Below are 12,775 nucleotides of genomic sequence, written 5' to 3'. Positions count from 1 at the left end.
TTTAGAAACCATTCAAGTTGTGAGTTCATTTGAGGTCCCAAAAAAAGCTCACAAACCTCTAAATTCGACCTTCGAGTATGATGTAGGCAGCAGTATTCTTCTAAGTTGGTATTGCTATTTATTTTTTTGTTTTTTTTCCAGTTAACTTTATGGGTTTTATTTATTATGTTTATTTATTATGTTTTCTCAAATATTTTAGTTTTTTTTTACTGAAAAACTTGATTTTTTAGAGAAAAAAAAACGAATTTTTAGAGAATTTTTTTTATTTTTTAGAGATTTATTATGCCCCAAAGCAGCATAAAATCTGAATCCGGAAATATTTAAGCTAAAACCTGTTGAATTCATGTAAAAGTCAATGGCAGAGGTCCCTTTAACAATTTGAAAAACATTTTTTTCCCTCACGATTTTCTGGTGTTTTTCGGTATTTGATGCGGGTTTTCGCTCGAAAACTTGATAAATTCGAGTTTTTCAGCCTATAAAATCGGAAAATTTTAGGTATTTAAGCTTATAAACTTGAAAATTTCAAGATATTTGTAAAACCTTCAATTTTTTTGTTTTCATTTTTCAATCTGATTTTTTTTGGAAATTACTTACTAGTAAATTAGCCATATTCGTAGATGGGAGTAAGGTCGAGTTTGTTTCTGATAAAATATAAGACAAAAAAATGAGTTTTCGTTAAAAACCCCTATGTGTTCTGTAGCCCTCCAGTTTGGAATTTAAAGGGCAAGTCAACCCCAAAATAAAGATTTTCCGAAATTAAAGATTTTCAGTGCTTTTAAATTTATCTATAAAAAGGGTTGCTGTTGAAAGCAGCATTTGTGTAACTCTTGGTCTTACTAAAAGTAAAACACTGGCCATGAAATACTTTAGTTGCAATGTACCAAAACCGTCAGCTCCTCGTGAGAATGTTTAAGCACAAGATTCCATATTTAGTCTCAGTGTTGTTCTAAGCCCAGTCACACTGAACATGCACAGTGATTATTTTCTGCATGGTAATACATATACAATAGTTCTTCAGACTACAATGTCAATGCACAAATGTTTAAAGGGGAACTCTACCCAAAAATGATAGAAACTATAATTGCAAGCAACTTTTCCATGTAAATTTTCAGCAGTTATTTGTTATTTTTTTTTATTTGCTATTATTGGTTAATTACTATTATTTTTCAACTTGAAAAAAGGCAGTGTCTGGGCCTAAAACGTTGTTGGTTGTCAGAGATACCAACAAAGGCTTTTTAAATTATATTCTTGGATGGTACTGTGACTCCAATCAACATTGCACAGGTTTGGGACCTGTTCTCCAGAGTGCTCGGGACCTGGGGTTTTTCCGGATAACAGATCTTTCTGTAATTTGGATCTTCATACGTACCTGAAGTCTACTAGAAAATCATGTAAACATTAAATAAACCCAATAGGCTGGTTTTCCTTCCAATAAGGATTAATTATGGTGGTTATTTATCAAAGGTGGAATGTTAGAGTTTTGAACTCGTATGAACTCACAACTCAAATGGTTTCTTATTTACGATTAAACTTGAATGGAAAAAACTTGATTCTGTGAGATCAATTTGCGAAGCCCCACAAGAAAAAAACCTGAATTTTTCAGAAAAAATCATGAATGCTATTAACATCTTCAAATGGTACAAGGGACCTCTGCCATCGACTTCCACATGACCTCGACAGGTTTTAGATACATTTAAAATCAATTATCAAAGGTTGAATTTTAAAGGTTTGTGAGTTTTTTAGACCTTGAATGTACTCACAACTGGAATGGTTTCTGATTTAAGAAAAAACTCGAATCAGTGTAGTCAGGGTGAAAAACTCGAATACTCTACTTGATCGAGTTTTTGAGCAAAACTCACCGAAAGCAACTGGAACATCATGAAGGCTATAAACATCTTCAAATGGTTCAAGGGACCTCTGCCATTGACTTTTATATGACCTCGGCAGGTTTTAGTTGGTATATTTTCAGATTCCAGCTATTTCGGGGTATAGTCGGGGTATAATACATTTTGAAAAATCCTTTTTTTTTTAACCAGAAAATGTGAGTTTTGACCAAACAAATCTATTTGAAAACTCAAATTTTTGTAAAAAACACAACTCGAACCTTAATAAATCTGCCCCCAAATTTTAGTTGGGATCAAGTACAAGGCACTGTTTTATTATTACAGAGAAAAAGGAAATCATTTTTTAAAAATCTGGATTAGTTGGATAAAATGAAGACTACGGGAGATGAACATGCACAGTGATTATTTTCTGCATGGTAATACACATACAATAGTTCTTCAGACTACAATGTCAATGCACAAATGTTTAAAGGGGAACTCTACCCAAAAATGATAGAAACTATAATTGGAAGCAACTTTTCCATGTAAATTTTCAGCAGTTATTTGTTATTTTTTTTTATTTGCTATTATTGGTTAATTACTATTATTTTTCAACTTGAAAAAAGGCAGTGTCTGGGCCTAAAACATTGTTGGTTGTCAGAGATACCAATAAAGGCTTTTTAAATTATATTCTTGGATGGTACTGTGACTCCAATCAACATTGCACAGGTTTGGGACCTGTTCTCCAGAATACTCAGGACCTGGGGTTTTTCCGGATAACAGATCTCTCTGTAATTTGGATCTTCATACGTACTTGAAGTCTACTAGAAAATCATGTAAACATTAGATAAACCCAATAGGCTGGTTTTCCTTCCAATAAGGATTAATTATGGTGGTTATTTATCAAAGGTGGAATTCAAGATTAAACTTGAATGGAAAAAACTTGATTCTGTGACATCGATTTGCGAAGCCCCACAAGAAAAAACCCTGAATTTTTCAGAAAAAATCATGAAGGCTATTAACATCTTCAAATGGTACAAGGGACCTCTGCCATCGACTTCCACATGACCTCGACAGGTTGTAGATACATTTAACATTTAAAATCAATTATCAAAGGTTGAATTTTAGAGGTTTGTGAGTTTTTTAGACCTTGAATGTACTCACAACTGGAATGGTTTCTGATTTAAGAAAAAACTCGAATCAGTGTAGTCAGGGTGAAAAACTCGAATACTCTATTTGATCGAGTTTTTGAGCAAAACCCACCGAAAGCAACAGGAACATCATAAAGGGTATTAACATCTTCAAATGGTTCAAGGGACCTCTGCCTTTGACTTTTATATGACCTCGGCAGGTTTTAGTTGGTGTATTTTCAGATTCCAGCTATTTCCAGAGTCGGGGTATAATACATTTTGAAAAATCCTTTTTTTTTTAACCAGATAATGTGAGTTTTGACCAAACAAATCTATTCGAAAACTCACATTTTTGTGAAAAACACAACTCGAACCTTAATAAATCCGCCCCCAAATTTTAGTTGGGATCAAGTACAAGCACTGTTTTATTATTACAGAGAAAAAGGAATAATTTTTTAAAAATCTGGATTAGTTGGATAAAATGAAGACTACGGGAGATGACCTTTCCACAATTCGAAGCTTTCTGGATAATGGGTTTCCGGATTATCCCATACCTGTATTTAGAGAGTTCCTTTCTTTGAGTAGCTTGATTTTTGTGATAGTTCCCCTTTAAAGGTTGTTTCCCGTGCTACACACTGAACGAGACACAGCAACACAGTGAGCAATAAGAGAATACTTACATCTTTAGCAGATAAGTGACTGTTTCTCTATCCATTTAGGTATAACCTGGGAGTGAGTGAGAAAATGAACAAATCTGCAGGAGAATAACTCGCCAACCAGCACTCGCCCAATCACTGATTTTCACCTTATTTCCTGATTCCTGACTTCTCAGAGATTTGCATGAATGTTTCCAATGTTATTAAAAAGAGATTCCTTGGGAGATATAACCCTTTTGTGCCCCAGCAGGGAACCCTTACTCTGTCAGTTTAGAATTATAACAATTAATAGCTGTTATGTTGATAAGGGAAAATTTATTCCAAATTTAACATTGTTTTGCCTTGAATGCAACTTCCTTGGTCTGTCTCCTCCGCTGGAACAAGCAAAAGCACTGTGATCTTCTAACCATACAATATACAACACAGACAAATAAAGTGCTGTAACTCAAGGAGAGAACAGACGGAGCTGTATTAAAGCTACAATATAATTCTCTTTTGTAGTGGTTAGGTGACATTGGTCCAATGCAGGCATGTCAACTCATATTTTCCGATGGGGTCGGCGACCCCCATTTGAAAGCTAAAAGTTACGAGTCAGAAGAAGAATGCAAATAGTTCAAAAACTATAAGAAACAATTGTTTGGCACTCTTTAAACAACATTATTATGTAATAAGAGTTGTAAGATGTCTATGGCTAAACTATGACAACATATTTTTGTATTAAATATTATATAGTAATAATTATTCTAATAAATAATAATTTAGTATCATATGGAAAGTTGAGACAATACTTACCTACACGCCACCCACTGTTTAATTCACCAGATTCAAAATGCCTGTAGACTGATGAATAGCGCACAATGAAAGAGACTTGTGGGCTTCCTGGGAAGGCAGTAAAAAAAAAATCTATAGAACACATTTTGTATCACAAACAATTTGAGTGTTGATTGAATGGAATCTCTTTAAATTCCGGAAAATTTGCTCATCACCATGAGGGGGCAATAAAGCCACATGAGTATTATCGATTGTACCCATGATGTTTGGCAAACCTCCTCGGACATAAAAGTCCCTTTTCACTTTCAGCCACTCCTCTCTGGTGTTGGGAAAATGGATAAATAAATTACATCTATTTTTTTTTAGAGCTTGGAGAACTTGAGTCAGTGATTGAGAGAAAGTGGACTGAGACATGCCACTGACAAGCCCTTCTGGTTACTAAAAGCTGGCAGATGCCAGAAAATGGCAGGTGGCCAATAAATGGCCAAAAATGCCCTATTTGTAGGTCCCAAAAGATCCGTATAATTTTGGATAAGCTCATAGAGATCCACAAAGCACTGGCTGTTAAGCCAGTATCTATGAGCAACCTCAGCCTCCCCTAAGCGAACCTGCAAGTCCCTGGCTCTATACAGCCTCGGGGGACGTTGAGGAACAACAGGCAGAAGTGCCAAAGCAACTACTAGTGGATCCTCTGCTGAGCGGTGTGTGATGCAGCAGGGGAAGCAGTAGTACTTCTAAAATGCAGTCTTAAGTGAAGTCTCCTCGCTCTCTCTCTTCTCAGTATCCCAGACGCATCTAAGCCAGAAAGGAGCCCCAAAATTCTCCATTGTATAAAGGCAAGAAGCCAAGGAGTAAAGGGTTTTAATAGTCCTGTTTAGCAGGACTGTAACCCCTGGGTTTCTCTTCCTATAGGAAAGAAACGATTGCCTGGTGCACAGTCCTCTAGGGAGACGGCACTCCCTCAAATCCAGTGGAAAGAAACGAAAGGAGGAACCGGCACACAGGAGCATAAGCAAACGGGGTAAACCCTTTACGTGTTTATTACGTCAAATGATGCACAATGTTTCGGGGGCACGTTGTGCATCATTTGACGTAATAAACACGTTAAGGGTTTACCCCGTTTGCTAATGCTATTGTGTGCTGGTTCCTCCTTTCGTTTCTTTCCACTGGATTTGAGGGAGTGCCGTCTCCCTAGAGGACTGTGCACCAGGCAATCAGACAAAGGAGGGCTAGTGAGTGCGTTCACACTGTTTCTACGAATATTCTCTTCCTATAGGAACATTGACCCAGAAAACATTATTATTATTTATATATTGCCTACACATTTGTGTTTAGGCCAACAGCCCTAGATTGGCTGTGGCAAATACACCATGTACTTGCCACAGCCAATCTAGGGCTCTTGGCCTAAACAAACAGATCAATAAAAAGTTAGCCATGTGTGGTGCCTTGAATGTTACGTGTTTGGTCTGTCGGATACTATAAAGCAGTGGTTCCCCAACTGTGGCGCTGTCTCTTCCTAGTGGTGCTCAAAGCCTGCTTGGATGGTGCCCAGTTTAAAGGACAGTTAGGAACAGATATGAGAGAATGTTTGTGTTACCCTTAGTCAATTAAATCAAAATATTGGGTCACATTTCTCATATCCTAGATAATTTTGGAACTATGATGCAATAGCTGATTGGCCAATGTTTTTTATATTTTTGCAACTTTGTAGTTGCTCTATTAAAAATAAACTGTGGCGCTGTCTCTTCCTAGGGGTGCTCAAAGCCTGCTTGGATGGTGCCCGGTTTGAAGGCCAGTTAGGAACAGATATGAGAGAATGTTTGTTTAACCCTTCTAGATTATTATTATTATTATTGTTATTAACATGTATTTTTAGAGCGCAAATATATTGCACATCGCTGTAAAATAAGTGTGTTTATACAAAGAAATTACATACATAGAACATACAGAGTTACATACATAACGACCAGTACCAGTACAAAAGGTGAGTAAGCCCCTGTGCAAAAGAGCTTACAATCTTGGAAATGAGACACAAGATGGGCAAGGATCAAAAATAAGCAGGTGAGAGATGTAGAATATGGTATAGCGTTTGGTAGCTGAACAGAGTGAGGGTAGGCTTATCTAAATAAGTGTGTGTTAAGAGATCTTTTGAAAGCAGAAAGGTTGGGAGAAAGTCAGACAGACCGTGGGAGAGAGTTCCAGAGGAGGGGTGCAGCCCTTGCAAAGTCTTGAATGCGACCATTTGAGGATGTAATGAGAGAAGAGTTGAGTAGCAGGTCAGTAGAGGAGGGTAGTAAGCGATTGGGTGAGTATCTAGAGATGAGTTCAGAGATGTAGGGTGGGGCAGAGTTATGAAGTGCTTTGAATGTCAGTGTCATTAATTTGAATTTGATTCTGAAAGGTAGCGGGAGCCAGTGCAGGGATTGACAGAATGACGAGGCAGAGGAGGAGCGGTTGCTGAGGTGTATGAGCCTCGCAGCAGTGTTCATTATGGACTAGAGAGGTGACAGTCTCTGGCGGGGAAGGCCAATTAATAGAGAGTTATAGTAGTCTAAACGTGATATGATGAGAGAGTGAATAAAAATTTTGGCAGCATCCTGGGTGATAAATGATCGTATTTTGGATATGTTTCTTAGGTAAAAGTAACTTGATTTAATACGTGGCTGGATATGAGGAGTGAAGGACAGGGCAGAATCTAGGATAACCCTAAGATGGGTTGATAGTGGAATTATTAACTACGATAGATACCATTTCCGTTTAAGAGAGGTTAAATTTAAGGTAGCGTTGCGACATCAAAGCAGACAGGCAGGAGGAGACCAGAGTTAAGAGCTCTGGGTTGAGATCAGGAGAGGAGAGATAGGTCTGAGTATCATCAGTATAGAGGTGGAAGCCATCTTGTAGGTCAATTAAATCAAGATATGGAGTCACATTTCTCATAACCTAGATATTCTTGGAACTATGACACAAAATCACTTTACCTGTGTTTTTTTTAATATTAGGATTCTAGTGTAAAACATATGCAAATAGGAACATAACCTGCAAATGAATCATGAAGACCCAATAAGATGAAGAAGTCTGAGCAAATACAGGGATTTCCATCACATAATGTTATCTTTATTAGACTGACGTACATGTTCATGGACTCCCAGTCTCATAGTACCATGTTTTTTGGGATAATAGTCTCCTGATATTTATTAACAAAAACAAGCTTTGTGGCAATGTAACATGATGAGACCTACTGCCTGTGTCCCTCTGACTCTTCATAAGCTAGATCTTCTTGAATATTCCGGCAGGTAATAGGCAAACCGTCACCTGGGTTTGTTTTAACAAGACAGCAGAGCCTCACATTGAAGTGTATAAAAAATAGAACAATAGCAGCACAGATTGTCTTGAGAAGAGCTAAAATATTTGCTTGACTTTAGTAACCACTGAAAGAAGCATCTCCACAATATTTCCCCACTATGAAACAAAGAGCAATACATTTGGCCCCTCAAAGGTCTATAGCAGAATCTGGGTTTACCGTTAACCCCAAAAAACCATAAAGTGATGCAATGCACAAGATGGCTGCCATCTCAGGTGAGCACATTATAGGATCCCGTTGAATAGTCATGTGAGGAAATCTGTGATTCGGAAAGGTCGAAGAAACCTAGAAACACAAATAGAAAACAATTAGTATTTAAAACAAAGTGCAAAAACGGGGCAAAAAAATGTGATTTACAATTACACTTTATGTACCAGAACTATTACCAGTAAGAATAGAGCATTCTGCATCATGACCTCTTGTCTGTTTCCTTACCCACCCTATTAGCCGTGGAAAAGGCAACCAGAAGCAGTCAGAGGGCAAAGTTGTGTAGGGGGGTTGCCACATCAAACCAGGTCAACAGGTTGTGAGCAGTAGCAGGGACAAGTAGTACCTTTTGGCCTGGCACCGTTCACAGTCCCCTTGTCTACTGGAAGGTCACTGGCACACATTGCATCATGGGCATTTTTTTGCTTGCTAGTTGACTGCAGTCAGCTTTTCCAAGCACCTGACATGCGACTACACCCACCATTCTAGATGACTGCTGTTCACATTAATAGGGAACAATTATGAGATCATTGCTCTGTATGGTGGCCTTCAATGCAGAAGAATGTTGTCCTTCTTGCCTCCTGAGAGAGAGTCTTTGCTTCATCCAAAGCCACTCAGTCCATTCCATGTGGTCACATACAGTCACTGCCAATCTTCTCTATTCCATGGGCCCACCTAGCCATGGACTTTATTGTCAGTCTTCCACCTTCTTAGGGCAATATAGTAATATGAGTGGTGATTTTGCAAACCTGTCACCTGTTGAACTATTCCAACTTTCCATTAAATTTTTCAATCCACAGCTTGTCTTTAAAAATTGCATCTGACAAAGGGTCTAATTTTAATTCCATTTTCCACTCCCACACCAACAAGTTGTGGCATCAGTGTGAGACATGGCACAAAATGTAAAATAAAACACTGCCAGGGACGCCATTTCTGTGGGTGTAGCTCTGAAAATTCACTTTGCAAGTTTTACAGTCCTTTCCCTGTACGTGACTTCTACTTTCATATAACTTCAACTTCCAACCACTTTCTCCTGCGATCCTGGATGTCCAACAGGAATATGAAGTGAAAAATAGCCTTCATTCAAGACTCTTCTGTGGATCCCTTCAGTATCTCATCCATTCAAAAGGTTTGGACCTGTAGAAAACTCCAGGATTAATCACACTAGTGTTCATGACTCTCATGTAGTGTAAGGGTTTCCTGAGGAACCTGTCCTAGTGGGTCCTATGGACCTCCTGATAAAGCGGGTTCTAGGGGGTCATGGTGAACTGATTGGCAAGACCCATTGACATCATTACAGTGGTTCCATTGCTTACACCATCACACCTGCACTGTTGTATTGTGACATCAATGCATCCAGATATGCCACAAAACTTTATATCAAACACTTCCAGGAATGCAGCTTCTATAGGTCTAGCTCTGCTAAATTCGGGATTGAACTATAAGTCTCTTGACTGACCCAGTGTCTGTTTCTGGCATTTGTGTTTGCTGTTGCTGCCTTGCCACCAAATTCCTACCAGTTATTATACACATATAAATCTATATTTTCTAACCTTTGGTAGGAAACAGGTTTCTTCTGAATCTCTTTCTCTTCGGGAATTTCCGCTGTGACTCCTGTGAGTGGCTAGTGGACGTGAGAGCCGATGTCGACTGTGAAAATGAAAACATATTTTATTATTTTGTTTTACTAAAACTGACTATTTTAGATCAGGGGGTAATGCAATAAAAGCCCCTTCACCAGTCTCTCATTTTCTCTCCTGCAACCCCCTCCTCCTTGATAATGTCAGTACCACGGCTCCTTCCCCTCAGTGATGTCACTGGCGGGTTTGAGTTACATATAGAACTGAAGGAGTCTGGTTTGGGTGGATTGAGGTTGCTCAAGAACATTTTTTCTGACCCTCACATCACCAATATGCAGTGGTAGAAGAAGTGGGTCCGTGGCAATGTCAGATATCAAGATCCTCCTCTCAATAACATTAGGTTAATTAAGTGGTAAATTATATAGAGAATAATGTACCACCAAATATAAAGTATAAGGATATTATAAGTCACCATTAGCCTCATGAATTTATATGGTCATGGAACTCCAAGGTGACCTCTAATTTACTCATATTTTATAACAGGGGGTAAATTATTTTTTTATAATGCACACATTTCAGTAAATCTTGTAAAACAAATGACATCACTAAGCACTAATTATAAGGAAGTATTTTACAGCATATTCATGGCTCTTGTGTATCATTTTAATTCCATCCCATTCTATAATTTAGGGCAATAGGGAAAAAAGAAAAGGGGCTGATGGGGATTTTAGACCATAAGGATCCACTGGAAGATAATTTTGTGCTTTGGCAGGCCAAAAAAAACATAATCATACTGTCATCATGAGGCAACATCAGTACTCAGTGTGGGCAACAGAGACACTAGCTGGTGTCCAAACAAAATGAAGGTGGATGTATAAGGATTATGGTACACAAAATGGTTTAGGACCTGCCGTTTCCTGAATTTTTCATTTTTGGGTTGAATGTGAAACACCTGAATGCGCCATCACTGTGCTCACCTTTGTCTTCTGTGTCGTCCAGGATAATGTGTTTCTCATTGCGAGCCTTACCTACAAATGAAGCACAAGAAAGTCTCTGCATTTCCAAAAATCCAGTTTTACATCCTTAAGAAGAGTCTTTCAACATATAGACTTTCTGAGCTGATAACCATATTTTTATAACCATATGAAACAAGTAACAGTGAAACTGATGGGCATTAGTGGGGGATTAAAATCCAGGGATACGTTTGCCTAAAACAGTTATTTCTATTTCCCCCATGACATGGCCAAATGAGACACAGTTGCTTTGAAAATGTACTTCTAGTTCCACCAGGAGTAGACAGTATTGTCACTGGAGGGCTTTGCCCTAATTCTTGGACACAGGACAATAAAGCCACCCTAGAGGAACCTCAAAAGGTGCCTAGAGTAAATCAATTGGGCATAGGGATACTGGCTGAGAGCAGGGTCGGACTGGGGGGACCGGGGCCCACCGGGACTGCTGGTCCAGGGCGCCCCGCCCCCCTACTGCGCCGCTCGAACGCCGCCATGCGCATGCGGCGCTTCTCGGTGCGCAAGCACTGAAGCGCATGCGCAAGCGGTGATGCGATGCGCATCGGCAGAAACTTTTAAAACATTTTTATACTATTAGAGGGGGTCTGGCCCGGCGGGGGCCCACGAGGGTCGGGGCCCACCGGGTTTTTTCCCGGTGTCCCGCCGGGCCAGTCCGACACTGGCTGAGAGAAGCATCAGTGCAGCCCCACACCATGATAATTATATAAGCAAATTTATCTCAGGGCTTTCATTGCAGTTAAGCTCAAATGTAAGACATTTAGAAATTTAGTTAAACTGACTGTAAATATTACAAGTAAAACACAAGTACTGAATGGAAAAAGGTACTGACTGTTGCACAAAATCAGGGCACCAAAAAGCATAAAGTATATCAGAATTTAAAAAACAAAAAAACAGAAAAAGGATAAATTGGCTACGGGGAAACCAGTGTCTGAGGATTTACAATGAAGTAGTACAGAAGAACAGATTAATTGTCACGGGCAGATAATTGATATAGGGGCAGTTTATCAGACACTTCACCACTACATTTGCCATTTGGTGAATTATTTGTTCTGCCTTAGAAAACCAATGTGTTGTGGTGATTACAGGGGGAAGAAATCCCACTATATTTGACCTCAACCTGAACTGCTACAGTTTTAAAGTAAGTCTTAAAGTAAGTGTTTTGCACTGCTCTACCACCAAGCAACTATCAATCGATTTGTGACTGCCATCTTGTTTTACAGATTTCCAATTTTCGTTTCAGGCCCACGGGTACAAATACATAATGGGTCCTAATGGGCTAATGGTATGAGAAACTGAAAAATCATAGAAGAGTGGACCTATGGTAGAGCCAGGATTGATTAATAAGGTAACAATAGGCAGGGTCAGACTGGGATGGCCAAGGCCCACCGTGGCTTTTACCCCAGGAGCCCCCATTATCCGGCCACTCAGTCAGCCCACAGTCAGCCCCTTACTCTCCTTCTACTTAGTGGATTGGGTGAAGGCGGAAGACAGGCAAGGATCGGGTCTGGGTTGCCGGGGCCTACCAGTTTTTTTTCTGGTGTCCTGCCGACCCAGTCCGACCCTGACAATAGTCTTGTAGGAGTGTCAGGAATGTGCTGCCCCAGCATGCTGTATCAGTAGTGTGTGGAACACATTAGGCACAATATATGAGATTTCTAGATTCCTACTTACCTTTTGGTCCAACAGCACAGTAGAAATCAAAATGAATAATCCCTAGAGAGTGAAAAACAATGACATTGCTTATGAATAAAAGAGGTGCGTTATACAGCTCTAAACATACATTATATAGTACTAACATATCCCACAGTGTTTAACAGAATTTTAAAATCACCTCATTGTCTGTCCCCTCCCCAGGGGAGGGTAAAGTATCCACTCTGTGATGCAAGCACACAACACCAGTGACATCACTAAGAGCCAATTATAACTGATGACATCACTAAGCACCATTTATCAGAATAGAGTCCACTAATGATAAGTCTCCCTGAGGGATGTAACAGGGGTGAAGTGGTTGCAACTGTGGCTGGGCCCACATAAGGTGCAAAGAATAATCAACATTTATAAAATCATATAAAGAGTCTACACAAAATAGGACAAGTAGGGGTTTGTTTTTTATGGATAAAGAGAAATAATGATAAAAAATATAGTGATTAGGACTCATTGCTGCCTTGTTATATAACACCAACAAATAATCTTGCTTTGTTTTATAACAGCAACATTTA

General features: G+C 39.2%; 1 protein-coding gene across 3 annotated transcripts in view; it reads right to left on the bottom strand.

Moving 5' to 3' along the window:
• Positions 1-7,180: 7,180 nt before the first annotated feature.
• LOC108717215 (adhesion G protein-coupled receptor F5) overlaps positions 7,181-12,775 on the bottom strand; it is a 59,059-nt gene continuing 53,464 nt past the window's right edge. For all 3 annotated transcript variants that reach the window (XM_018264061.2, XM_041563585.1, XM_018264060.2), the window contains exons 14-17: positions 12,228-12,269; positions 10,506-10,556; positions 9,502-9,598; positions 7,181-8,026 (exon numbers count right to left, since the gene is read on the bottom strand). In XM_018264061.2, the coding sequence (XP_018119550.1) occupies positions 7,953-8,026; positions 9,502-9,598; positions 10,506-10,556; positions 12,228-12,269 (264 nt within the window). In that variant the 3' untranslated portion in view covers positions 7,181-7,952. The remainder of the gene's footprint in view (positions 8,027-9,501; positions 9,599-10,505; positions 10,557-12,227; positions 12,270-12,775) is intronic.

Source organism: Xenopus laevis, chromosome 5L, assembly GCF_017654675.1.
Source record: "Xenopus laevis strain J_2021 chromosome 5L, Xenopus_laevis_v10.1, whole genome shotgun sequence".
NCBI lineage: Eukaryota > Metazoa > Chordata > Amphibia > Anura > Pipidae > Xenopus > Xenopus laevis.
The sequence above is the reverse complement of the archived record's forward strand: the minus strand, read 5'-3'. Positions and strand labels throughout refer to the sequence as shown.